This window comes from Equus caballus, chromosome 24 (genome assembly GCF_041296265.1).
Source record: "Equus caballus isolate H_3958 breed thoroughbred chromosome 24, TB-T2T, whole genome shotgun sequence".
NCBI classification, from domain to species: domain Eukaryota; kingdom Metazoa; phylum Chordata; class Mammalia; order Perissodactyla; family Equidae; genus Equus; species Equus caballus.
Genome location: NC_091707.1, coordinates 32,132,345 through 32,159,767, shown reverse-complemented (window position 1 = coordinate 32,159,767; position 27,423 = coordinate 32,132,345). Strand labels below are relative to the sequence as shown.

Below are 27,423 nucleotides of genomic sequence, written 5' to 3'. Positions count from 1 at the left end.
ACTGGGGGTATTAAATCATTTGCCGAAGGTAACATGGCTGGGAAGTACAGAACCGGGTCTTATACTTTCTTCTGACTCTAAGTCCATGCAGGACAAGCCTCTTTTGATTAAACCTTACAATATTTTGTCCTGTCCCCATTCCTTTTCAAAACATATCTAGTGCGGCCGGCCCGGTGGCTCAGTGGTTAGGTTCACGCGCTCTGCTTTGGCAGCCCAGGGTTTTGCTGGTTTGGATTCTGGGCGAGGACATGGCACGCTCATCAGGCCATGCTGAGGCAGCGTCCCACATAGCACAACTAGAAGGACCCACAACTAGAATATACAACTATGTACTGGGGGCTTTGGGGAGAAGAAAAACAAAACAAATCTATCGTGCGAAGTTTCCTCCCTTTTCAACAAGCCATCATATTAGATGATAATAATTAGTCCTTGAGAATTTATAATAACTGATAATGATAATATGGTATTCTTTCTGGGACACGGGAATTGTAACCAAAGATTCTGTATGTCACAAGCTAAAGGACATATGTCTGGGGACACCCAAAATCATTCTACATAGGCAGTCATCTTGTGGAGAAACCAGTCTTCAATCCATTTTTCAAGTGTTTAGGATCAAAATGCCCTCTGCCTTGGGAGCAAGATACTGCCACTCTGGTATGGTAAGAATAAAGTGTTCTATTAGGCAACACACAAGACAGGAGAACACAAACATAGTTTTCATCTAACAGTTCATTTTCGACCAGTGAGAGCAGGCACTGTTCCAGGAAAAATATCACCTTGTGACCAGCCTCTACCCTTGCCCTAATTTTTTTAGTCTAACTTTTTAAATACACAGTGACCTTGTGGCCATACTGGCTTCATGGTTGTGAAGAGATGGAACAACCAAATTTAGTCTTATGTGCAAAAAATCCTGGAGGGATATCATATTAATCATGTGTCACTTAATGAGGTTATTAATTCTGGCCTAGTGACATCTAGATAAAAGCTGACCTTTAACAAAAAGAAACACACCAAGAGGTCAGATTTATTACACGGAAGACAGTGGAATAAATCAAGCCCTAAGGAGAGCAGGGACTGTGCTGGGTGTTATTCAGGAAAGAGAAATGAGTCACACCTGGACTAAGGGGCACATTGTGTACAGGGCAGAGAAGGCAGGAGTTGGCACTAAGAGCAAGAGGACACAGAATAATGGTTTCACCTTCATCCTTGCACATAAGGAGGCCCACGTGCACCTGGGAATGGCAAGGCCAACACAGTGAGTGGTGGGAGTGGAGCCTGTGCCAAGGCCAGAGTGGCACAGAGGCTAAGTGCTCCAGAGCTGGAATCTGGCAGCTGGGTTTGAAGCCTCACTCTTCTACTGATGGCCTACATGATCTACCTACCACTCTGAGCCTCAGCTTCTTCTCATAGGAAATAAAGACCATAATATCGTCCCTATGCAAAGCCCTTAGCAAAGTAGTCCATAATTGTCAATTATCATTATTAGGCTAAGGAAGTGCTTCAGAAGGAAAATTTTTTAAAAAGCACTAAATCTAGGCATTTGTACTCTACAGTGTTTTCCATGCTAGCTAAAACCTGGAAACAGCTTGCCCAATAATTAAGGAAGAGCTAAGGTGATTTACCTACTTGATAAAATATTCTGCAGCTGTTAAACATTCTAACAATGAAGACTTATGTAGCAATATGGAAAAATACTGTGTGATTCTTGAGGAGAGCAGAGACAGGAGACAGGGTCCTTGGGTGGTGCCGTTAGAGAACCAAATATTTAACAATGTGAGGTGTCATAGGATTAAAAGTTAAAATAACTGGTATAGTACAAGCGATTTATAAATTCGTGCATGACACGAAGGCCTGGATAGGTCAGGAAAGAGGGAGCAGGCAGGAATTGAGCTGGGCCTGGAAGAATGGATAGAATTTGTGTCAAGTATGGAAGAAAGGCTATTTCATGTTGAGGACACACAAGGAAGCTCCACTCTGTGGAGGGAGGAATACTCAGAAAAGAGCTAGGAGACTCGAGAGTTTATATGTCAGGACAAGGTCATAACTGGGGTCACACCAATGGAGAACCCTGAAGGCCAGGCTGAGTTGTCTGAACTTTATGCTATAAGCCTTTTGAACAGAGAGAAAGCAACGTTTGAGGAAAAACAGGAAGATGGGATACTGTTGAAAAGCAGTAGCCCCTCAAAAGGAGATGAGGGGGTGAGCTTTGGAGACAAGTGTGAGAACTGGAAGCAAGGGTCTAATATAAAGAATACTTAGAACGTTGCGCCATTTCTTTCCTTTATCCTTCTAATTCACAGGGCTTCCCCCACCCCATCTTCTTCCAAGTTCTTTTCTTTCTGTACTACTTTGGGCCGCCAATTTCTGCTGACCTAGAACTCTCACCAGTTCCTCCCATTCCCTTAACAGGTGCCTGGCCACCCCTCCAGGCCTTGCCTCTGGACCAGGCAATGTGGAAGGAAGCATTTGCTGGGAAACAATGACCAAGACCCAAAAGGGAAAGACTTTTCTCTCCCACCGTTTCCAGCAGTCACTCCCCCCACGGCTGGGATGGGGCTTGATTTTCTCTTACTTAAAACCAAGAAACAAGGAGGAGTGCACCTCCGTCTCCGGTGTGCCTCCAGTCTTCCACTTCAGCCCTCAGCACTGTGCACACCTCAAGAGCCAATATTTGAAAAAGGCCGCAACGAACCTTACCTTCTCTCAGGAGGTGGTGTGGCAGCGAGGGCTGCCCAGCATTTCTTATAGCCAGTACAGCTTTGACCATCTCTACAATGTACACAACATCATCCAGCCTCCTCAGATGAGGAGGGCCCGACCTCAGAAATCCATCAGCTTCAAGTTCTTGGATTCTTCAGGTCCCTCAGCAAGGGTCACCTTCCAGGCTGTGAGGACAGAAAGCTCTGCCAATCTTAAGAAGAAGCTGAAGGAAGCAGAGCCAGCAAGCTTAGTCCAGGAAACATCTTGCCCTCTCATTCTTCAATCCTGTAGGGATCCAGACACGCTACGTCTGTCACTTTCTCCAGATGTGAACCTGGAGGACAGGGAAGCCTGGCTTCCGCCGGCTGAGAAGGAGGCCAGAGCCTGGGAGGCCGTTGTGCTGGAAAAGCTGAACAAGCGCACTGCCCGATGGATCCAGAACAAGCGTCCTCTAAGGTCTGGTGTGTCCCCCAACAAGTGGCAGAGCTTCTTGCGCCAGCAGTATGACTGGAGTCACATCCGGGATGAGCTCACTTCTGACAGCGACCTGGAGCTCTTGAAACAGCTAGAGGAAGAAGAGACAGCAGAATTTGAGGGTCAAACTGTCATCCTGCCCACCCAGGAAAATAAGAAGCCAGAACTGCTGCTTCCTGTTTATTACAGGTAGACTTGCTGGGGCCTCAGGCATGCCTTTGAGAATCAAGGACTCCCAGGTGGGCTCACACTCCTTACTTCAGAATGCACTTTCCCATCACCCTCTAGTGTTTTTCACTGCCAGTCTGCTCTCTAAGATCTCTGTAAAATAGGTGTCTCAACCTTAGCACTACTGACATCCTGGGCTGGATAATTGTTTGTTGTGGGGGGCTGCCCTGTGCATTGTAGGATGGCATCCCACTGGACGCCAGTGCACTCTCCAGTTGTGACAACCAAAGATGTCTCCAGACATTGACACATGTGCCCTTGAGGGACAAAATCGCTCCCAGTTGAGAACCACTGCCTTTAAAGGGATTGGTTCTCGGCCTTTCCCAGCAGACTGAGCTATTCTGCTGATCCAGTTACTATCCAGGTGCTCCCAGACATGTATCCATGGTCAGAGTAAGGAAGGCATACCTCATGGCTCTGAGGTTTGGTCCTGCCTCACTTTAAATAAGGAGCCAGTGTGTCACTGACTAGCAGCAAGACAGAGAACTAAACAACCTGAGAGGAGAGGACTACTGTGCATTTCTCAGATTGCTTCCTTCTCATTTTTAGCTAGAGGGAAGACTGGAGCTATTATAATATCCCTGATTCTGAAAAGTAGACTAAAAATAAGTGGAAACCCATTTATTTATTCCTTTATTAGACAAATATAAATTGCATTCCCACTACTTTCCAGGTACTCTGTGAAGTGCTAGGAATACAATGTAAATGAGACAGACATGGACCTATCCTTTAAGAAGCTTACAGGAATGTAAATAACCACACACATAAAAGATACAGTGAGTTAACGTAGGAAGCGGCTTCCCTTCCCTAAGTCCATGCAACCTCTAAAGGCACCAATGTTAAAAAAAAAAGGTCATGCCGGGAGCATGGCCACTCTTTCCTGCCATCCAGTGACTGCAGGAGTGGCTCCACTAGGAGAGGGAGATGGTGGCTACAGACAGACCCTCCTGGAAGCTCCACATTCACCGTGGGGGCAAGGCCAACAGTTAAACACAGGTGCTTTTTAGATGCTTATGTGTGTATGAGCTGAGCTTAGAGAGGAAAGGGAGTGAGCTATGGATCTGATGGAAAAGGAGAGGTCCATCTCCTACATTTCCCCCCTTTTCTCCCTCTCTCACTCCTGCCAAGATTGCCCAATTACTTGCCACAAGTGCAGACTATTGAAACCATGCCTGACAATAATATCGCTGAGGATATCAGTGGAAAGAGGAGCATCTGCCAGCCCCGAAACCAGAGCTACTTCCGACAAGTAAATTCCCGAGCTGGAAAGTTTGCTTACTCCACAGACAACACCTTTGAACAGGAGATTTACTTTGGTAATAGAGCTGGGGCCCTGTGGTGGGGGCTGAGGTGGACACGGAGCAGGGAGTGGAAGGTAGCTGGGGGATGACACATTTGTGGGTGTGGATGAGAGGCCCTGGATGACCCTGGTGTTCATGGCACCATCCCCTGGTCACCAGCACGGGAGTTTGTGGGTTTTGTTTAGGGGGTGGGGGGAGGTATCTGTTGGGGAAGAAACTATTCTTCTTCTTCCCCCTTTCTCTATCCCTCTGGATTACTAAGGAGGCCGTGGAGGATGGGACTGTCAAGGAAGCAAGACTTGGCTTTGGGAATAACCTCCCTCTTCTTTGTATACCCTCCCCCTTTGCTCACTTTGACGTATTCCCCCATTGAGGTACTATGCTGGAAAAAATCACAGGCTTTGCAGTCAGGCTGATCTGAGTTTAAATCCTGGCTTAGCCCCTTCGTACTAACTTTCAGCAAATTATATAATCCCTCTGAGCCTTATGTACCTTATTTGTAAAACAACATTAACAAAAATATACTTCAAGAGTAGATGAGAAAGCATCTATAACTCTTCTTGCCCAATGCCCAGTATGTCCACTACTTTCCCCTCCCATCTTACTATCCTTTAGTTGCCTGGGCTTCCAGGATACCCAATCTAGGTCTGCATGTTCCAAGTTGTTTATTATTCCCGACTCCCAGCCTGTTCCTAAACTGCTGTCAACTCAAAGTCTTCTTAAGATGTTTCACAAAATTATTCAGATGAAGGAATTTATGACTGATAAGAGACGAATTAGGTACCCCTTCATTAGTATCTAGCTTTCCAGAGGGGCAGTGCCTGTAAGTTAGACAGGTGCTGCCTTGGCTTCCAGGCCTCAGGCCACCAGCTCATTATTTCCTAGCAACAGTCACCTTCAAGGGATGTTCCCATAGCATGGGAGTTATGAGTCCAAGGAGCTTAGAGTAGAGCAAAATGTAATTGAGTCTGATCCTGGTGACTGAAAACCCAGGAAGAAAGGAAGGAGGGAGGTGCTGGGGACTCATTTATTTATCTTTATTGCAGATAAAGTCCAGGTCATCCACAAGATTGGTGCAAAGAGAGACCAAATTTTCCTGGAAAACCTCAATCGGTATGACAAGCAGCTATGTACGGTCTTCCCTCAAAGCCCAGAAAGGTGGACTTCCCAGCCAGTTCCTGAAGCACGTAAGCAGGAAGCTGAGAATGGGGGTAAAGATGGAAGTGTGGCTATTTCTCTCAGGCCCGTTTCATAGGCTGAGGCACCACCAGCATCTAGGGGAGTCCCTTCCTACCGACTACAAATCATGTCATAAAATTATAAAATACTAACTGTAACTAGGAAAAGCCTTTGGGGAGCATCCATTCAGTTGAAATCAGATAAAACTTAGGTGTAACTCAGTGGTTTAGGACCAGTAATTACCAATAAGGCAGAGCCCATCTTAATGCTTCCAGAGAAGTACATCAAACCCCTGATTCAACACTCTGCCCTATTCCTTTGGGTTGGCTCTACCCCACCAGCTCCATTCTCAGGCCCATACCTGCCTCAGGCCCTAGGGTGATCCTGTGTTGTAAGTTTCCATTTCACAAGTACATCATTTTTCATTCTGTAAGACAGATAAGGAAGATAATCAAGAAACGAGCTTGTGAAACAAAAAGTGCCCATCCCTCCAAGAGGGTATGTCTCCATTTCCCATGACTCTTTCTTTGCAGTGTCACTGTGTAGATGGGCCCCCTGGTATGCAGAAACAAGCAGCAGTAATGACCCATTCTTTTTCCTACCAGCCCCAAACCTCTGTATCTAGTGCTGCCTGGCTAGGCAATTGCCATTAGAGTAGAAGAGGTGCTAATGATGGCAGCTTCCCCAAAACTCACACCCGCTCATTCTTTGCTGAGGACCACCTTTATAAAGCAGTGGAGAAGGCACCCCAGCAAAGCCTTGGGTTGGGTCTTGGCAAGTCACCTTCTGGGGTTTCCATTGCTTCATTAAAACTGAGACTAATCATTCCTACAGCGAGGCACTTTTGGGATACTTACTGACACTTAGGTGATTTTGTGAATATGTTTTATAAACCATTAAGTGCCATACAAACTCAAGGCATTTTTAGTAACATACTACTTTCCCCACAAGCCAACTCAACTCTGCATGTCCTCTCCTCTGACAATAGGCAAATCCACAGAGACAGAATGTCGATCAGTGGTTTCCGGGGGGAGAGAGGAATAGGTATGTGGTTTCTTTTGGAGGTGATGAAAATATTCTAAAATTAGATAGTGGTGATAGTTGCACAACTCTGTGAATATACTAAAAACCACTGAACTGCATATACTTTAGAAGGATGAGTTTTATAATATGTGATTTCTACCCCAATAAAGCTTTTATTAAAAAAAAACTACTCTGAGGATCCTACTGCATTCACGGAAGCTTCCCCACCCATCTCACCTGCTTCACAGGCACTTCCCCCCGTGGTGCCGGATACCTGCCCTCTTTTTCTCCAGAACACAGAACATTTAATGAACTGATGCTGCAGGGTTTTTCAAACTCTTTTTGAAAATAGTATTTGAAATTAATCTGGGGGAAGTAAAGTCAAAATAGTAATATACACATACCTTCTTATAACCATTTTATTCATCATCTCATCTTAAGAAATATTAGTATGTAAGAACCTGGAAAAAACAGGAAAATTCCTGGGGTTAGATGTGGGTAGATTTTTTTCCTCTCCATTTTGATTAAATTGAAACACTTAGATGGTGATTTAAAATGATGAAACTTCTCAAGATACAAAGTGTACTTATTACTAAATAGCCTTTAATTTCCCCCAAATCATGACATTAAACTCTCTAGTGTGCCCAGAACATGATTACAGTTCCTGTATGCCAAGCATGGGGTTTTATGGTACAAGTCACAAAGGCACCGTTTGTTTCTGCCAACAAAGTGTACTGACCTTTTGTCCCACAGAAAATCAAAGAATTGTTCCCTTTTTTTTAAAAGATTTTATTTTTCGTTTTTCTCCCCAAAGCCCCCCGGTACACAATTGTATATTTTTAGTTGTGGGTCCTTCTAGTTGTGGCATGTGGGATGCCACCTCAGCACAGCTTGATGAGCGGCGCCATGTCCACACCCAGGATTTGAACCTGCAAAACCCTGGGCCGCCGAAGCACAGCACACGAACTTAACCACTCAGCCACGGGGCCGGCCCCAAGAGTTGTTTCTTTGTGTGCTCCCTTTAGATAAATCTGGACATGGAAGGGGGTTAGTGGATGTGTTCCTACCTCCCTAGAACTCAAAATACTGGAAGTAAAATAAATGTTGCCACTTCCACAGAGGTTAAATATCAGGGATTCAGGACTTCCTCACCACATCCATTTTAACACTCTGAGCAGGGGGATATAGGAAGAGAGGGGTTAACTCAGCTACTTCTCACTTCCTTCGGAGGGATTTCAAGCAGGCTGAAAGGAGAGAAGTGAGGGAGTGTCTGTGTCCACTCACTGGTAGCTGACCTGTCTGGAGGTGGTTCCACGGCTTGTGGCTGCACACATCCTCCCCTGCAAAGAAAGAGGCCCTCAGCAGGGTGACTGGGTTCTCCCAGCACCACCAAGCCGGGTGAGGACCATTTCGGGGCTACACTCTGTATGGGCATCTGGGCTAAACTGCCCTGGAGTCTCACGGGACTCTTTCTACACAGGAAGAAAGAAATGGTATTGCCCTCCTTGCTCAAAGGAAAGAACTAAGAACAAATCTAAACGTGTTGGAGTTAGAATGAAATCTTTGAAGAAAAAGAAATGGTTGATAGTGACAGATTAGAATGTGAGACTGATAAGCAATGTGGCAAATAATGAATTTAGTAATCTGGAAATATTTTTATATTTTGCCTTCTCCACACAACTACTCTTCTGAGAAAGAGGCTTTCTGGATCTGACACTAGGGAGAACATTAAGTCTAGAAAACATAAACTATTTTTCTATAACAACCATATAAATCTCTATTTATATATTTTCTTCTGTTCTCAAATTTCCAACTGTTATTTGTCATAATTAAAAAAAAACCTCAGGAGCCGGCCCAGTGGTGTAGGGATTGGGTTCATGCACTCTGTTTCGGTGACCCAGGGTTCATGGGTTCAGATCCTGCAAGCAGAGCTACACACCAAACATCAAGCCAGGCTGTGGTGGCATCCCACAAAGTAGAGGAAGACTGGCACAGATGTTAGCTCAGGGGCAATCTTTCTCAAACACAAAGAGGAAGATTGGCAACAGATGTTAGCTCAGGGCCAATCTTCCTCACCAAAATAAAAGAAAAACTCAGAGATGCTAAAATCTTTAAAATTTAGCAGCTGGTAGCACCATTCCTTCTCTCAAATTAAAAACTTAAAAAATTAGGAATTAATGGCCAATTATACTCTACTTTAAATTGCAATATATCAAATAATTGAATTTTATGAGCAAACCTTGTTATATATAAACATATTCATGTTCCTAAAGATTCATTAAACTTATAAAAACGTTTGTATCTATCTCAGTTTTTCTCCCCATTATCATGGCTTTATCATGTCTGTAGTCAGGACTTTTCCTAACTCCCTATGGAACTTGTACTCAGTTCCCTATATAATCACGGGAAAGTTCTCTTGAGATTTGTTTTGTCTTGGTGTTTGTCAGGAACAGGAATGTGGTGCTAGCTGGGAACACTGGGCCTAGAGCCGTGGGGAGAAATATCTCATACTGCCATACTGCACAGCTTGTAGGCCTGTGAAAGGGGCCCCGCGCTGGACTGCTTTGCCCACCCCAGCCAAGGATCTGCTGCTGCAGGCGGGTGAAGAGGACGCGCCCATTAAGACCAGGAGACCCAAGAAGCTGTCAAAATCACTGAAGGAGGACGTGACTTGGGAACTGGTGGTCCTGCAGAGGATGCTGCAGGAATGGAAGACTGCCTGGGCCCGAAGTGAGTGAAGGGGGCGGGTTCCCGATGTATCAGTGTGTATTTGTGAGGGAGGAGTCCTCACCTTGGAGCAGCTTTTCTCAATCTTTGAAAATCATCCCTATCTTATGAAACATAACAATCTGGGGCAGAGTAAGGGCCTAGCAAGGACTGTTGAAAGCCACAAGATTTGAGGGTTCAAGGGCTGCTGGCTTTCTGAAAATGAGAGACTAGTGTAGTTAGTGCAGGAAAAACAGAAGCAACCCATACATAAACTGGATCAGATACACAAAAATGGGTTGAAAAAGAGATTCTGAGTAAAAGCTACTAGTAGGGAGCAACTACAGATGATGGGAGCACTCAAATAAAGGCTTGATACATGCAAAGAGAGCAGTTAGCAATAAAATAAGGGAGACCTTGAAAGCCAGATGGCAAGAGCCTTCAAAGGAAAGGAAACCTATTGATAACCACAATCATTAACATTTGAGCCCTTATCTTGTCAGGCATTTTGCTAAACACTTCGTCTAGTTAATTCATTTAATACTCAAAGCAACTCTGTATGGTAGATTCTAGTATTGTTCTCATTTTACAAATGACAAACCTCAAGCTCAGAGAGCTTACGTAACTTATCCAAGGTCACACAGCTAATAACTGTGATTCCAAACCAGGTATATCTGACAACACAGTATCCTTAACCACTATGATTTATTGCCCCTTTTTATTTTCCAGATGGTAACAATGAAGAGTTATTTAAGCAAAGAGAGATAGGATATAGGATGGGACTGGGGAGGGTTTTGTTTGGGAACTGCCCAAGAGGGTACCTGGATCATCAGAGAAATAACTTCCATGGGGTCCTTTATTCTTCTGAGCTAATGTTTTGCTTGAATTGTCCTGAAGGGAAGGGAACTTCTTGTCACCTACCTGCAGCACAACATACCCCTAACCAGGCGGTTCTCTTCTCATTTCCCTCCCTGCGGCACAGTCATTGAGTGGCACCATGAGACAGCAGAGGGCCTGCTGCGGAGCTTGGGGGACATGCATGATGACACCCGAATCCAAGCCATCCTCACATGTGCCACAGCGGCTTTAGAACGGCCCCGGACTGTCACCAGCCAGGGGGACTCAGGTGAGAGCCAGAATGAACTGCTTGAGGATAGCAACAACTCACAGAGCCGTAGAAAATGTGAACTGGTGGGGACCCTGGAGCTTATCTGAGATCCTTTTACAAATGTGAAAACCAAGACCCAGAGACTGGCCTGAATATATACAGTTTATTAGCAATAGAGATGAGATTAAAATTCCTGACTTCTGGTCCAGTGCCTTTTACACTACACTCCATTACCTTTCAGACCCAACTGTAATAGCCAAAAATTATATATATGTAAATATATATATATTTGAAATATATATTTGAACGCTGTATATACACACTTTCCTCCCAACTCCATTTTAGCCTTAACTTCTTTTGACAGCACACCTCAAAGTGAACATGTCCCATACTGAAGTCATTGCCCTCTCCGTAGACCCCTCTCCACATTCCACGTCTCAATCCGCAGCCCCAAAATCCATCCCATTTCCAGTCAGGACCCTGCGTCATCCTGGACAAGTCCTTCCTTTCCCCACAACCAACTGACCAATAAATCCTACTGATTCTACCTCCTAAATATCCTTTCTTAATTACAAGAGAAATATAAAGCGTCATTATCAGTCAACACGGAGGAATATAAAAAGAAGTAATTACCTTCCCACCCCCACACCACTCCCCAGGGTAAGCTATGTTTAGCTGGGCATTCCACAACTCTCTCTCTGCTTTTACAAACATATGCCAACATGTATGTTGGCTTTTCTATTAATTACAAAAATGACTGTTGAATTTTCATCAGCCATTTTCTAGCTTTTTCTCCCTTAATTTGTGGTTATGATGAATTCTGCTGTTAAATTCTTAAAATAAATCCCAATGATGATGATATAGTATTCTTTTTTTACTCCAATGGGTTTGAGTTAATATTTTAGAATGTTTAACTACATTTGTAAATGAAATTGGTAGTTTTGTTTTTATTTACACTATCTTTTAGTTTTTGCTACCTTTGTAAAATGAATTAAGGACTTGGCCATTTTTTCCAATGGTCTGTAATCTTTTGAAAAAGAAATGTCAATAGCTTTTTTCTTTACTAGCAATAAGCAGTTAAAAAGGAAAATTTCCCATCTACAAAGGCCAGAACTATAACCTACTGAGGAGATGGTTGTTAAGACATAGGACCCAGAAGATGGAAACTATAAACTGCTCTTGAAAGAACATAAAACCGACAGTCTCTTAGCCCTCAAGTGCCCTCTCAGATTGACCTTTTATATGAAGCCCAGGCTGATACTTTTTCCTTCTCTGTTGCTGGTAGCATCCTAATATTAATCACTCTCTCATAACTGTCTGTTTACTTTCCCGCCATCCCTACCAGGCAAGGAACTCCTTAAGGGCGGGGAGTCATTCTACCTCTACAAAGTTGTCAGGTTTTTAAAGTTTCATTTGACTTATTTCTCGTCTATGGAGCTCCAGATTTGGGCATTTTTCCTCCAGGTCTTCAAATTTGTTGCTTCTCTGCTGGAAAATCCCTCCTCTCTCTCTTTACCTGATTAACTTCTATGCTTGCCATTCACTTTTCAGCTCAAGTGTCACCTCCTCTGAGGAGTCTTCCTTGCTCTCCCCCCCAGACTCGGTTCAGTGTCCCTGCTGTATGCTCCCACACATACATTTATTATAACTGCTTGTTTCCTTGGCCACTAAATGAGATGATGTATTTTCAGTGCCAGGATATAGAGAAAACCTTCAATAGGCAGCAACAGGTATTATTATAATCTTATCCCCAAATCTTCCACACACATACAAAGAACGCCTTTGTCTTCCCCTAGAATTGTGCCTTTCACGTGATCCCTTTCACATGTCCTGGTTGATTCAATTTTGATTTGTCTTATTTCCTCCCTACACCTCACCCCAAAAAGTCCTTATTATTTCTTGAAATACTGAACTGACTTCTATCTATTGCCCAGAAATACACATATTTCCATCTAACCCGTTCTTAACAGATGCCATAGCAGCCCCCATTGTTAGTAAAAAGGACAGATTAAAAATCCTAAAATCACAGTCACAGGTCCAATCTGCTGACTCCTTGGTAAGTCAGCTAGCCTCTCTGAGCTTCAAATTCTTTATCCACAAAATGAGAATAGTTATGGACAAAAGGTTAGGAAAACCTTTGCCCTTTCTACTTGAGAATTTGAGCTTTAAATGCCTACCCGTGGCCCTGATAACCTGATAAGGACAGGAACTATCTTTAAAGGCAGCATCACTTATGATAAAAATGAACCCTGAATGATACATTTGGACTGGGAAGAACTGTAAGTGAAATATGAATACTTGAAGGCAGCACCATCCTTTGGGTTTCCATGAATGCTGTGAATGATAACAGGCATGCTCTTTGTGGACTCTGGAAATATATCTATGGCGTTGTTAAAAAAGAGATACCAACTCCGTGAAACATAAGACTTGTTCCCAGAGTGGATTCTATGTTCCTGAGCTGTCCCCAGCAGGCTCTGTGGAATGCTATTCAAAATGCCTCAAGAACTGGCCGAAAGGAATGCCTGGGGCTGCCCTGTTGGCAAACTGTGCTCCCACCCTGCATCCTTCTGAAGACTGTGCCATGTGTGGTCTATGATGGTCTTGTGAGTCTGTTTAGTTAAAACTAAGACTCCTGAAATACACATATTTCAGGTGAGCTCTGCAGTAACACCTGGCTTGCCTACTTCAATGAGGGCTGGAAGACTGAATGCAATAATATGAAAACACTATATAGATGGCAAAGCACTACGTAAATATAATTGCTATTATTAAAAATACAAAAATATATAGGGTAAAGAGGTTGATTTTCATCACTAAAACTAATGGTGAAGGTTGCAATAGCCTAGCTGGAAACATTCTTTTTTGGCTTGAATACAGCTCTTTAGAAGCCAGAAGATAAAGGATTGGGAAGTGGGATACCCAGCACAGAAGTGAACCATAAAATCCTGCCCATTGCAGGGGCTCAGCTAAACTCTAATTACATTAAGTAGCAGGAATCACCTGCAACTGAGACTGAGGTTGGCCACGGGAAGGACGCTGTGTTTCAGAGAAAAGCCAAGGGGCTACACCCTCTTACCTGGCTCTTTTGATCACAGACAAGGAGCCCGTGAAAGCCCCGCCTATCCAGGACTTGCCAGAGGTTCTACAGCCCGCCCTGGAGGCTGCTCTTTGTGACAAGAATGAGCATGTGCGGATGGCAGCAGCAGTATGCCAATACGCCATACAGTCACATAATCCCGTTGCCCGGGACATCATGCAGACTGCCCTTTTGAAGGGTGAGTAAGGCCCTGTTATTTCTGACCAGGGAATATGGGGTAGAGCAAGGAAATCTCACCATCAGCCTTTCCTAATCCTTTCCTGTCCACAATCATGCTCTGTGATGTCTACTTTAGGTTTATGTTGAACAGAGCTTAGTTCTTCGTAGGCACTTTGACAAAATAGGTATACTGCTACCTAGTGGGACCTGGGCTAAGTGTTTCAGGTGCATGTGACTAGAAAACATGCCCCCTTGAATTCACACAACCAGATTTTCTTTTCAGTGAAAAGATGATGTAACAATATTAAAGAATACTTTCTGAAAATTAAAAAAATCACCACTTGAATACATCATGCTTCCATTTTTGCACAGTAACTTACAGGCATTGACCACATGCATTGTTGGAGTAATACAAGCAAAAGGGTCCTGTCAGGTGCCTGTCAGTTAGGCCCAAGAGGCCTGACTGTTCTCTCTGAAAGATGTGCCCGTTCCTTCCCTAGAGGCAGGGTGGTGGGTAGTGGGGTGGAGACAAAGACAGAGGGCTGACTGGTTTGGCCATCTGAATATAGACATTCAACCACTTAATTCATCTGTTTTAAAAAAGCCTTCACTCCAGACTTCCCAACCTCTAGGGGGAGGAAAAACTGTATCTCCCACCGAGGCCAGAAGCGCCTTACTGCTCTATTCCTAACAAGAGCCTTTTAGGATGAGACTTTTCAGTTAAGATTTTCAGTCTATATTTAAAACCTTGACATGATCCACTTAAATATGCTTTAAATATAGCATTGGATTTCTAGACTGAGAGGGGCACAAGGAAGTGAGTTATCAGGCAGGTAGCAGCCTTGGGTACCAACCTAAAGGCTGTTCTCTCTGTGGGGAGAAGAGATTGCCATTCTGGACTCCTTTTTTCATCCCACTGTGGCAGGTAATAGCGTGGACAGCTGGGCTGCAGCTCAGTGCTTGGCTCTGGAAGGTGCTGCCACTTACCCCGTGATTAAGAGGATCCTCCATCAGCTGTTTACCAAGAGGAATGAGGAAACTGAGCACCAGTCTTGTATGCTCCTGAGCCATCTCAGTGGGAAGACAGTATGTGCCTGTTTTAGAGTCAGAGAAAGAAACCAGATTTGGGGGAACAATTGGGTCTTTGAGGTCAGTGAATGTAAGGAATCAAAAAAGCAGGTGGCAGGGTAGGATGATCTCAAGCATAGGTGGAACTGGACTAAGTGTGGGTGAACGGGGGTGTATACAGGGAAGTGACAATAGTGAGCTAAGAGAAAGGTGAGAAAAGCAGGCTGCCGGTGGTTTCTAACTATATGCAAGAAGAGTTGTGATATGTAGAATTTGCTTCTGCCGGAAGTTTACCATTGAAAACTGCACAGACCTACCATTCTGTTTACTTTCAGCAGAAATGTGAAACCCAAAAAGATTGAGGCATATACAAATCATTTAGGGGTAAAGACAGTCAAGAAGAGAAGACCCCAGGAGTTTTCTGTTCAGATTACTAAATCTGTCTTGTTCCCTGATTTCTGATCCCAGAAGTCAGTTGGCTCAGATGGAAGAGTGCCTCATATCTTGTAAACCCACTCTCCTTTGCTAGAGATGGGCATCTCATGTACTTGTGACACTAATTATGCTGAACGCCATGTTAGGATGTCACTTCTTCAAGGTTCTAGCATCTCTAAAAGCAATTATGAATATTCACACAAGTCTTCCATTTCCTCAGACCCTGATACACACCCTGCTTGCCGTGGAGCTGAACAGCCGTCAATGGAAGGATCGGATTGTGGCCTGCCGGGCTGTCTCCCAGATCAGTGGAAGTGTCAGTTTGGTAAGCCTTCTCTTTCTGTGTTCCCAGGACAGAAAGTCTAAGCGAAGCCTGGGCTAGGGAGCCCTTCCACTTTTTGCTGCTATCTAGTATCCCATTCTTACCAAACAGACCTCTGTCCTTATATTGCTACTCTTACTCCTAAGTCAGAATTATCTTCAAATGCCATGTCTTTCTGCGACTTAAGCCACTGCTTCTCAGCATGGCAGCAGTCCACAAACACTTTTAACTCACCCACGAGGAAACAAGCAAAAAAACAAGAGAACGAGTTTAGAAACTTTTATAGTAATTTGATGTTGTTTCAGCATCAACGTATAAGTATCAGTCAATGACATTTCCCACCCCAAAAAACTGGTCCTGCATCACAGATAGTTTGAGCAGCACTGACTTAAACTACCCAACAACCCAACTATCCTAGTGTCTATACTGGCTCTCCTTGAGTGCTCAGCACACGCACAGAGAAAGTATAAAACACAGTCCCTACTTTCAAAAAACTGACATTATAGTTGGAGTACCAAGACTAACAAACAAGTGAGTCAAGAACAAGCGATAAATGTAAGGTACTTTCTTAACACCTTTCGGAGAGAGACTGATGAGGCTGAAGTCATCAGTTAAAGTTCTGTGAAGGAACCTGGGACAGCCGAGCAAGACTGGGACAGGACTGAAGAGGGACTTCCAGGCAAAGGGAACCATGACCATCATTTAGGCCTTCACCTGACCTCCTTTTGCAATTACTTTTAAATCACCTTGAGCTGTCCACATGGGATTTTTGCCCTTCTTCCCATGTGCCACTATGTCTTTCCTTATAACAGTGAGTACCTGCAAAATGGCCCAGAACACTGCCACTCCCATGAGAAGTGAACACCCTCCACTCTTTGACCCTCACATTTTGGTGTGGAAAGCACAAAATCTGGCCATTTGGTATAATCACCTGAAGATGTTTTGGTCGTTAATTCTTCCTCAACTGCTATCGTACCCTGCTGCTAAAGTGCTGGACCAGCAACACAGGCATCACCTGGGAGCTTGTTAGAAGTGCAAAATCTCACCTCAGGTGAACTCAGTCAGAATCTGCTTTTTAACAGCCAATTCATGTGCACATTCACTGCCTTAGCACTTGTCACTTAGGATTGCCAACTGAAAGTAAAAATTACGATACGCAGAGCAAGCCGGGGATGGGGTACAAATGAGAACTCCACGTCAGACTGCTGGAATTAAGAGAGGCAGTATGTCCATCCATTCTTTCATCATTCAGTAAGCAAACACTTCCTGACCACATCCTACACGCTAGGCACTATACTAGCATTGGGGATGTCAAGATAATATGGCCTCTCTCAGTAAATGTTATAAATAGCTGTAACAGAAGCCACTATGAGGTATTATAGAGATTTCCTGTGCTTACAGAGGGGAGAGGAGAGTTTACTGAGGAGATGCTTTTTGATCTAAATCCTAAAAGAAGAGTAGGAAAACAGCAGTTACCAGGTAAGGGTGGAAAAGGGAGATGTTTCAGGCCAGGAAAACAGATAGGGCATATTTACACAATCATCAGCTATAACTGTAGTAATCTTTGTCCTTCCCCTCTGAGAGAAGTACTGATATATAGGGTGGCCGCTGTTCCGGTTTGTCCAGGACACAGGACTTTTAATACTAAAACCAAGAAAGTCCCAGGTAAACTGAAATGAGTTGGTCACCCTATTAATGTATCACCTTCAAATTTTAAGTCTCTCAAACACAGATTGCACTGGTCCTCCAACATAGGATAGCAGTTTAAAGAATGAGCTTGGAGGACAGACCTGGGTCTGAGTCCTGGCTCCAGCACTCGACATATTAACCCTGGGCAAGTAAATCTAAGCCACCATTTTGTCATCTGTAAATGGGAATAATATCTGCCTCATTGGACTGTTCGGGAGGATTAGGTGATGGGTAAAAACACTCAACACATAGTACTCAGCCATAAAAACAGACAAAATTGTCCCATTTGCAACAACATTGATGGACCTTGAAGGCATGATGTTAAGCGAAATAAGCCAGCCAGAGAAAGACAAACACCGTATGATTTCACTCCTACGTGGAAAATAAACAAACACATGGACAAAGAGAACAGATTAGTGGTACCAGAGGGGAACGGGGTGCAGGGGTGGGCGGAAGTGTTAAAGGGAACATGTGTGGTGACAGATAAAAATTAGACTATTGGTGGGGCCAGCCCAGTGATGCAGCAGTTAAGTTTGCATGCTCTGCTTCAGTGGCCCGGATTTCGCTGGTTTGGATCCCGGGTGTAGACCTACGCATCGCTAATCAAGCCATGCTGTGGCAGGCGTCCCACATATAAAGTAGAGGAATATGGGCACAGATGTTAGCTCAGGGCCAATCTTCCTCAGCAAAGAGAGGAGTGGCGGCAGATGTTAGCTCAGGGCTAATCTTGCTAAAAAAAAAAAATTAGACTATTGGTGGTGAGCACAATGCAGTCTATAAGAAACTGAAAAATAATAATGTACACCTGAAATTACAGTTATAAACCATTATGACCTCAATAAAATAACTGGGAAAAAAAACATTTAGCGCAGTGCCAAGTACAAAACTGACGTTCAATAAATGGTAGCTCATTATTACACCTATTTATAGGATATGAAACATAAGTTGATCCAGCTGATGTTGAATGACTGGCATAAGGAAGTGAGACAAGCAGCTGCCCAAGCTCTGGGGCACAAGAGCCTTGGGAAGGAGGTGCATGACACAATCAGGTAAGACGTAGTCAACATGGAGAGAGAAACTTCTCTATTCTTACAAGTGTTCAGGCGGCCTGGGATCCAGCCTGCCAGCGTTTGGGTGAGCTGCCCTGTATTGTATGCTTATCATCGTACTAGGTCCCATTGCAGAATTATTTTAAAAAAATAAAATAGAAAGTTAACAGTCCCTACAGATGCTAACACTGTGGCTAAGGAAAGAATCACTGAGTGCCCACTAGGTGTTAGGCACTGTTTTGGATGTTTAAGAGTTCAAAACTAGGACATGATTCTGATGATACAGGCATGATACACAAATGCCTAGTAAGGTCATGTTTGTGGAAGATGGCTAAGACTTCAGGCAGAGAGGAGAAGGGAAGACATTCCAGGCTGGGAGCCAAATGCAGAAATGAGCATGGCACATCTAAGGGCAGTGAAGAGAACTCGACTGTGTAAGAGGTGCATGTTGAATGTTTCCTTTATTCAGTCAAGATAGCTTAGTGCCTAGCATATGCTGGGTCATAGGGATTCAAGTAAACGAGAGAGTTGAGGTCTTTGCGCAGTGAAACTTAACCTAATGGGCATAAGGCTGACTAGGAAAGGGTGGGAATGAACAATAGAGAGCCTACAGAGGTTGGATTTTATCCTGAGGGCATTAGTGGGGTGGAGGGGGGCACCAAAAGTTTAAGGAGGGAAAATAAAAGCACCTGTGCCTTACAGAGTCAAGCTGAGTCAAGGAAATCCCCAGGAGCGTGTGGAAGCCCTCTCCCTGATTGGTAGGCTCAAGCTCATGACCGCCAAGCTTCTCCCAAGCTTCCTGAACTGCTTCTCTGATGACTTCATGGCAGTTCGACGGGCAGCCTGTTTGGCAGCAGGTGCCCTGCAGATCCGTGATGAGATGGTGAGTCAAGGAAACATGTTCCCATCTTACCTGATTAACCTGAAGAGGGCATTACCCTGAGCTTCCCTTGTTGTGCATAGAACACTCACCACTCTGTGGGGACACAGAATGAGAGATAAGAACCAGGAAGGTGAGGGGGTATAGAGGCCACATCAATCAGTGAGGACCACATTTAGCTCCCAGCCAGCCCAGACTTCACTCTAGAGCACATCCCTGAATCCTGTTCTCACCTTAGTTATGGGCTTTAGGATCAACTCGTGAATGGAGTTGTAATCCCTAGTTATTAGGGGAAAACCTGATGGAAGTGTTCAAAAGAAGCCTGTTGGCCATAGATCTGTGAGCTGACAAAATCAGTCTACAGATGAGATACTTCAGCTAATACACTGTGTGTGCAGGCTCCAGATCATTTGTCACTAGAACCAATAAAAAGTCATTTTTCGGTTCTAGTACATTTTAGAGACAAGAAGGGGCCCTGTCTCTGGTTCATTCTTGCTCTGGTCCTCTCTACTCAACAGTGCCTTTTATCCATCCCAGGTCCTTGAATGCCTTCTGAATCTGACACAGAGAGATCCTTACTGGAAAATCAAGGCCTTTGCCATTCGAGGTATTACAGAAAGATTGGCCCCAGCTCCTCAACCTCAAATACCTTCCTATATGCTAGTAGAGATGATCCCCAGAATCTCTCTAGGAAGTGGGTAGTGTGTTGGGGAGGATGATCACACCTTCTCAGAAGTTCCTTGCCTGAGAAATTAAAGATTATTATCTTCCTCTTTTTAATTTTTAGTGAAAGATCCCAAGTCTAGGTCTATCTCAAACTTACTAAGGCAAAGGGCTGACAAGACAGTCCCTGCCAACAGAATTAGGGAGAAGTTCCAAGGAGGTATCCACTGTTGGCTATGCCTGCTTTCTCTGGAGGTTTCCACTAGAGGACTCTGTAAAAGACCAGATTCAAGACTGCTACAGACCTAAAACCCTGCCCTCAGATTTTCCTAGAGTTTCTTTTTAAAGCATCCTTGGCATTGCTTCTCTCTCTGACAGTCTCTGGCAGGTCCCCAGCAGAACTGGCCCTAGATAAACCTGTGAAGTAATTGTGCCTCCTTTCCCCATCACCCTGCCTTGATTAGGCTGGTCTTCTGAGTTATCCATCCCATATCTCATCCCTAGATACATAGGTAAATCAGTGTATGCTCACATCCCAAGGATGGGATGGATCACCCCCTCCTAGGAATCTCCTTGGAGATAACATAACCCATCCCTAAAATTCTAATGGTGATTTGCATCCAAAAGGGAAGATACAGACAAAATACTTAGTTTAGCATTTGCAATACTTAATTTAGCAGGTGGTTGCCTACACCTTATTACTTATTAATAAGGCTATCTCTGGATGCTAGGATATAGCCGACTCAGTCTTAAGTGACAAAATTAAAAATTGTGCTGCCCTCTAATCTCTGCAGCTTTGGGACAGATTGGCCAAGTGAGTCCCCAAGTGACAGACCTTCTGTTCTGGGCCATCCACTATGAAGAGTCACCAGGTGTACGACTAGAAGCTTGCCGTAGCATCCTAGCCCTGAAACTTCAAGGAGACCGGGTCAGGGACACCTTCCTAGACGTGCTGCTCCTAGAGAACCACAATGCTGTTCTAAAGTAAGCACTAAACCTTTGGTTCTTGCCACAGCCTCTTGTACTGCCAACTCTCCCACCCGAGTTAGAATATATCCCTGCCTTTCCAGGCTGCCTAATGGCTGGAAAAGCACAGGCTCACTTGTGCCGTTCACCTGCTTACCCAAGTGGGTAACAGAAAAACTGGCCTAAATTAGATGCAAAGTCAAGCTCATGTAGTTCACGCGCCTGTTCTCCATCCCAGGTGGTTTTATCAGATGCCTACTGTGAGGACAGGCTTTAGAGTTAAAGACCACGGTTTGAATCCCAGCTCAGGCATGCGCTAGCTTTGTGAGCCTGGGTTAAGTTACTTAAACTCTCTGAGCCCATTTTTTCATGTATCAAATGCAGATGATAGTCTACCATATGGGTTTGTGGTGATGATTAATGAGACGACATGTTCAGTAACTGTCATAAAGGTGTTCAACAAATGGTATCTATTAGTATCTTCAAATACATCACCTCAAAAACTACACAACAGGGGCCGGCCCAGTGGCATAGTGGTTAGGTTCATGCAATCCACTTCAGTGGCCCAGGGTTTGCGGGTTCAGATCCCAGGCACAGACGTACACACTGCTCATCAAGCCATGCTGTGGCGGCATCCCACATACAAAATAGAGGAAGATTGGCACAGATGATAGCTTAGTGACAAAAAGAGGAAGATTGACAACAGATGTTATCTCAGGGCCAATCTTCCTCACCAAAAACAAAAACAAAACTACACAACATCCCTATAAGCTAAGCATCACACCCTTTTTGCAGCTAAGGCTCAGCAAAACCGCAGTTAGGATTGGAAATTTAGGATTCTTGTCTGACTCCGAGTTCTGTATTTGCCAACCCTGTGCCTTTTTTAAGGATAGGAAAAACCACCTAAGAAGTCCTTCTTATCTTTCAGAGAAATTCATCAGGCAATGAAGATACTTAACTTAGAAAATGAAGGAAACCAAGAAATGCTTCAGGAGATCAAGAACAGGGTAGATAAGTACAAGCTGTGTTTTCAGAGAAAATGCAGGGCTCTCCAGAGTTCCTCAGACCTTTCTTTTCCTCATGACAGACACAGCCTCATCTACATCCACGTCCACATCGCATCTAAACCTCAGACACAGATATCTCATTTGAAGATACAAAACATCCATCCAAGACAGGATTATAAATCCTATTAGTAAAAAGCCAAAACAAAAATCCTCTTAGCCCTATCAAGTAGCCCTCAAAATCAGGGTTTGTTGTTGTCAATTGTTGTTTCTGAAATACTGTTCCATTCCTTTCCATTTTCTCCCCACCATCCCCTAAACCCAGGTTCTTCTTTCTTTTCTGCAGGTAGGCACAAAGAAGGCATGAGGGACTGGAGCTGGCCCCTAGATTTTCTTTTTCCTTCTCAACTTTCCCTAATTCCTAATTAAGGCTCTTTCACCAAAGGCACACTCATAGCTGAACAGGTGGTTCTCATCTTTCAAAGCTGTTAGATGAAATGAAGGAATAGAGAGAAAAAGGAATTTAAAAAGGAAAAAATTCTTTCTTCATATAATTCACGACCAGCTTCACACCAAACAAACATTTCTTAGCAGGTTCCTTTCATCATGTCCAAAAAGCTAAAGTGAATTTTTCATTAACAGGTGTAAAACATGTCCAACCAATATCACAAGAGAACAATGCTCTTAGGCATTTATATACCGTCTAACACCAATAAGCATGCTGCAATGTTACTTTAATGCTTTTTGATGATTTGCAGCCTCGTATAGTTTTTTTCAACATCATTTGTTCTGATCTAGATTCAAACACTAAGCCAAAAGGACTTGCTGACGCAGAAAGTATTCAAGATTGAGATGGTCATAGGAAAAGTGAAGGAGGAAGCAAAACGTGTTTACTTGCAACCCAAAGAGGGGCAAAAGCCACTCAAATTCAATAGTTTTCTCCAAGAAACTTTTAAAGGTAGGTCTCCTGGAGGTGAGTCCTGTGTCTTCACTCCTTTTAACAAGACTTTTCCATGATCTGGAGGTTTTGGGACTTCCCTGCAAGCCCGTAGGATGAAAGTCAGGAAAGGCTACTTCGTTTCCTTCTTGGCACCATCCTCTCAGTCCTCTTATTTTTCTCCTGCCCCTCAGGCTTTTATTTGCTATTTTGTCCCTTAAAAAAATTTTGAACTGATTTGAAAGTTAGTTCAAAAAAGCCCATTTTAGGAAAACGTGAATATTAAAAAGGCCAAAAAACTACTGTATTGATGTTTGATTAAGCACCCCAAAAAAGCCTTGTAAGCTTAAGGTTCAGCTCTCTAAGGAAAGTCGCATTGGAGGGAGAGCTTTCATTTTTACTTTACGTACATCTATGCTTTTGCAACTGAAAAAAAAAAAACACTATAAAGTTCTCAACCTTATACAACTGAACCTGTCAGTTACAGTGATGGGATTTTAAAAGTTCCAGATACAACCTAAATGTTGAGGTGCAGACATCAAGCTGTACCAAAATATACTTACAAAATCTGTGTGCCCAGGCGTAGCAGCAGCCTCAGGTCATTCAGCCAGCTGCCTACCAGCCACCACCCCAAACCCAGGTCTTCTGGTTCCAAGTCCAGTGCTCTCTGGTACACCAGGCTCTTTTCCACCAACCATGAGAATATTCACTTGCCAGATTTGGGTAAGTTTCTTCCAACTGCCAGAAAAAAATGAAAGTGGAAAGTGACTTGAATACCAGCCTTCCCTCATGGCCAGCTTGCTACAAGTTGGTTGACTGAGACCTATGATAGCACAACTAGGTGACATGCTGCCCCTTTGGGAGCAGTGCCAGCCACTGATGAAAGCAAGCACTGAGCAAAAACAATATACTCATAACTTTTCTAATAGGATTGTGCTGTTTGGGGTCCAAGTAAGCATGATTAAAATGAGTAAATTACCCCCAAAGTTACAGAATTGGTCCCCAATCCTACAACCACCTCAAGTAACCTTTCACCTCAGCCATGAAAGATTTTCCCTATCTTCCTCCCCACTCCCACATTCTTTCAAATCATGCCACATAATAATCTAGCCTTAGAAAAGGGAAACATTCTTTGGCACTTTAATAACTTTTCTAATATTCATACAAACTCACAATAACAAACACGATACTGACCCCAACCCTCCCCCCAAATTGATGAAAGAGAACTCAAATGAAGGATGCAAATTCCAAATAAAAACTTCTAATGTCTCAAGCAGAATGACCCAGCAAGTGCTACACAGTACACTGAAGCCTGAGGGTGATGATGAAGTCGGTGCTCTGAAATTATCAGGGACCAAGGTCACTTCTGCATAAGTAGCTCCTTATTTCCACCTCCAACTTCTGCTTTTATTTTGTGCCTAGATGAGGTGGTGGTTCCTAGAAGATCATTTGAGATTTGTGACATTGAAGAAGTCATAAAGGTAAATGTGAGCACATTGATGGTTATCAAGGTAAGAACATGAGTTTTTCCCCCAAAAAGGTGGTAATGGTAGGAGAGAATCACTACTGTCTTGTTTTCAGCAATCAACAAGAAACAGTTCAGGTGAGAGGCATCTTGGTGAGCAGCAGCCCCTTGTCATATAACATGGTTGCCAAAGAAAGCTGGTCCTCCACACTGTCACAGGGCAGGTCCCCTACTCTTACAAACTCTGGGTAGGAGCGGAGCAAGAGTTCCATGGCATCAGCTTGCTGGGGGTATATCTCCAAGCACTTAGGTTCCTCCAGATGATAAACACGAGAGTTTTCCACTGTATAATAGAGAAACAAATGGCCTCCCTCTCCCACCAGCCGAGCTATCCCATCCTGAAGCATGTGCACTTCTGTTTCTGTTGTCAACTGGGCCCCCACGTTTACAGGTTCTCCAGCCTCCCAACGAATTGGGAGCCCATAAACACTTAGTGCCCTTTCCCTATCAGTCAACACAGGGGGCAGAGAATCGTGGATGAAGTCTTTGGCTCGCTGGTCAGCCACCGCATCGACAGGGGCAAAGTGTCCCAAGCGGGCAACCAAAACCCGCACCTTCTCCATGAAAGCAGTTCTTCGCGGATCCTTAGAATCCGAATGCTGGGCCCCCATGTAATCCATGAAGTCTCGGGGCAGACCCCTACGAAACTCCACATTTTCTTCCATTGCAGCCTGCACTGCCAGAGGCAGTACGGCCTCCAGGAAGTCGCCCCAGGTATTGCGCTGGTACGTGGACAAAGTGAGGTGCAGAGAGTGCACTCCATCCTGGCATTCGGCTTGGTGGATGAAGCCCCGAGGAAAATAGAGCAAATCTCCAGGTTCCAGCACGGTCTGCAGCACTGGCTCACCGAGGTCATCCTGGCTGAAGTTGGGGCTGGATGTCAGGGCCAGTTCCTCAGTGGGGATCCGGGGTCGGTAGACACGCCAGAGTTTCCTACCTTCCAGCTGCAGCACAAAAGCCTCGATGTCGTCGTAGTGGGGGGCAAAACCTTGCGAGTTGGGGGGCGTGAGGTAAATGTTGGAGCCTGCCATGCTGCCAAACTGCTCCTGGAGCACAGCCAAAAACTGCCACACGGTGGTCGAGAAAGCCTGCGGACAGAGGAGGCGCAGGGAGCAGCCGGCCTGGTACAGGGACCACGCGGCGGCGGGCAGGGCGCGGCCCGGCGGGTTCAGGGTCTCTCGCCGCCCGTTGATGTAGCGCGCGGCGTCCAGGTGCTGCCCGAACTGCACCTCCTCGTTGCGCAGCATGGAGTCCAGGTCGGCGGTAGAGAAAAGACCCTGGTAGTAGGTGTGGTCCTGCCGCCGCACCAGCACCGCCTCCCGCTCCCACAGGCGCCGATAGAAATGATCCGGCGGCATGGGTGAGATGAGCCACTCAAACAGGCGCGCCGCCCGCCGCCGGCTGCTGGGGATGCGGTTCAGCTCGGCCAAGACGCGCAGCAGCGGGGAGTCCCAGGACAGCTCCCCGCCCGTGCTGTCCACCTGCGGCCCCGAGAGCGTCGCAGGGACCACGGCCGGTGGGGCGGCCGCCAAGTGCTGGGCAGAGCACAGCAGGGCCGAGGTCTCCACCGCGTGCGCTGGCGCGCCGGGCACCTCCACCAGGCGCGCAGGCGGCGCGGAAGCCGGCACCAGGCGCGCGGGCAGGGCGGGCGCCTCCATCAGGCGCGCCGGCGGGGTCTGCAGGGAGCGGGCCGCGGGCGAGGCCTCCAGCAGCTCTGCAGGCCCCAGGTGGCCGTACGGCTCCCGCCGGGCTGCATCCGGAATGGCCGCCGCCCCAGCAGGCAGCGGGTCTCCGGGATCGTCCACCGTCGACTCCACCCTCGAGTCCTCCGAGTCCTCGCTCGGGAGCGTCTGGGCCCTCAGCGCGGCCATGCGGGACGCAACACTTCTCCTCAGCTGCCTTCGGATCTTCCTGGGCCTCAAGGGCAGGGCCAGGACCGACCCGCTGTGTGGCTGTGGCTGGCGCCGGCGCCTCAACCGCCCGCGTCTCAAGAGCCCGGAGCTAGCCCGCAGCCCGTCCATGGTCTGCCCTCTCCGGAGCGGCCGAGAAGAGGAACCACGCAGCCTGAGGCCGCGGTGCACTCTGGGAAGGCGGGCGCGGCATCCCGCAGCCTCGGGGTTGGCCACGCCCACCACTCTCCCACCGAGCGCCTCCGGCTCTCCGGGTTAGCGAATGTCAAGTTAATTTAAACGCATGGCTTCATATTAGAGCGGCGGAGTCCTTGCCAAATTAACAAGGATTCCATCTTTAGTGGGCAATTTAAAAATCAAGTTGCTAGGATTCCAGGAGAAAGAAAGTTGGCCAACTAATTCTTCTTTCTTTCTAGTCTCTCTTTCTAAATAACACGCTCCCCAGCAGCTTTGCACGAGAAAGTGCCGGATTCCTGTTTTCAAGGAATGCTCTCAGGCAAAGTTCGAGATTTAGATCAAATCTCAGGTCTACTCGGTGTTTACTCTGCCGATGACGTTATTGATTGAAGCCCTATCTAAACTCCCTCCGTCCTTTTTCTCCGTTACAAATTCTCAGTCCTTGCCCTCTCTTTTAAGATATTACGAACTTTTCTCCTTGCGTTCTTGATATCTGCTCTTACCATCTCCTCTGGGGTTTTGTTTCATTAGCTACAACTTCTCTCTCCAGAATCTTCAATCTCACCTCCTCTGAATCCTAAATTGACTTCTTAAATCTGGGCCTCTCATCTAACAGATCCTGTGGTAAGCATCAGGGTGTAATTGTTGAGAACAACATGGTCACTGTCTCCATTGTAACTACTACGTTGTTTTGTACATAAATATTACTTGTCTTCGTTAGACTCATTTAAGATAAATTCCCAGGAATGGAATTGCTGACTCAAAGGGCAAGATAATTTTTGTGATTATTAATAGGTTTTACCAAACTCCCTCCAAAAGGGTC

General features: G+C 45.2%; 2 protein-coding genes across 8 annotated transcripts in view; one reads left to right on the top strand and one right to left on the bottom strand.

Moving 5' to 3' along the window:
* The window catches only part of HEATR4 (HEAT repeat containing 4), a 45,485-nt gene that overhangs the window by 7,138 nt on the left and 10,924 nt on the right, over positions 1-27,423 (top strand). For 3 of the 6 annotated variants that reach the window (XM_023628064.2, XM_070250091.1, XM_070250092.1), the window contains 15 exons: positions 2,410-3,363; positions 4,531-4,718; positions 5,750-5,890; positions 9,432-9,635; positions 10,594-10,737; positions 13,815-13,994; positions 14,901-15,061; positions 15,699-15,803; positions 18,420-18,538; positions 19,241-19,421; positions 19,956-20,025; positions 20,876-21,065; positions 21,976-22,054; positions 22,850-23,009; positions 24,411-24,469. In XM_023628064.2, coding sequence (XP_023483832.2) covers positions 2,410-3,363; positions 4,531-4,718; positions 5,750-5,890; positions 9,432-9,635; positions 10,594-10,737; positions 13,815-13,994; positions 14,901-15,061; positions 15,699-15,803; positions 18,420-18,538; positions 19,241-19,421; positions 19,956-20,025; positions 20,876-21,065; positions 21,976-22,054; positions 22,850-23,009; positions 24,411-24,469 — 2,935 coding nt within the window. Of the gene's footprint in view, positions 1-2,409; positions 3,364-4,530; positions 4,719-5,749; positions 5,891-9,431; positions 9,636-10,593; positions 10,738-13,814; positions 13,995-14,900; positions 15,062-15,698; positions 15,804-18,419; positions 18,539-19,240; positions 19,422-19,955; positions 20,026-20,875; positions 21,066-21,975; positions 22,055-22,849; positions 23,012-24,410; positions 24,470-27,423 lie in introns of those variants that run through there. The other 3 variants (XR_011432218.1, XR_011432219.1, XM_023628065.2) reach the window with 2 other exon arrangements.
* RIOX1 (ribosomal oxygenase 1) lies at positions 715-26,605 on the bottom strand. Of its 2 annotated transcripts, none has more exons than XR_011432220.1 (4): positions 23,552-23,726; positions 7,310-7,366; positions 6,244-6,309; positions 715-3,265 (listed from the first exon to the last, which is right to left on the bottom strand). XR_011432220.1 is itself a non-coding variant. In XM_070250093.1 (4 exons), exon 1 carries the CDS (start codon positions 26,532-26,534, stop codon positions 24,588-24,590), a length of 1,947 nt encoding a protein of 648 aa, XP_070106194.1. In that variant the 5' UTR covers positions 26,535-26,605; the 3' UTR covers positions 7,310-7,366; positions 19,452-19,514; positions 23,552-23,726; positions 24,183-24,587. The 2 variants fall into 2 exon arrangements, 1 of the variants encoding a protein (XP_070106194.1); XM_070250093.1 differs by lacking the exons at positions 715-3,265; positions 6,244-6,309 and adding exons at positions 19,452-19,514; positions 24,183-26,605.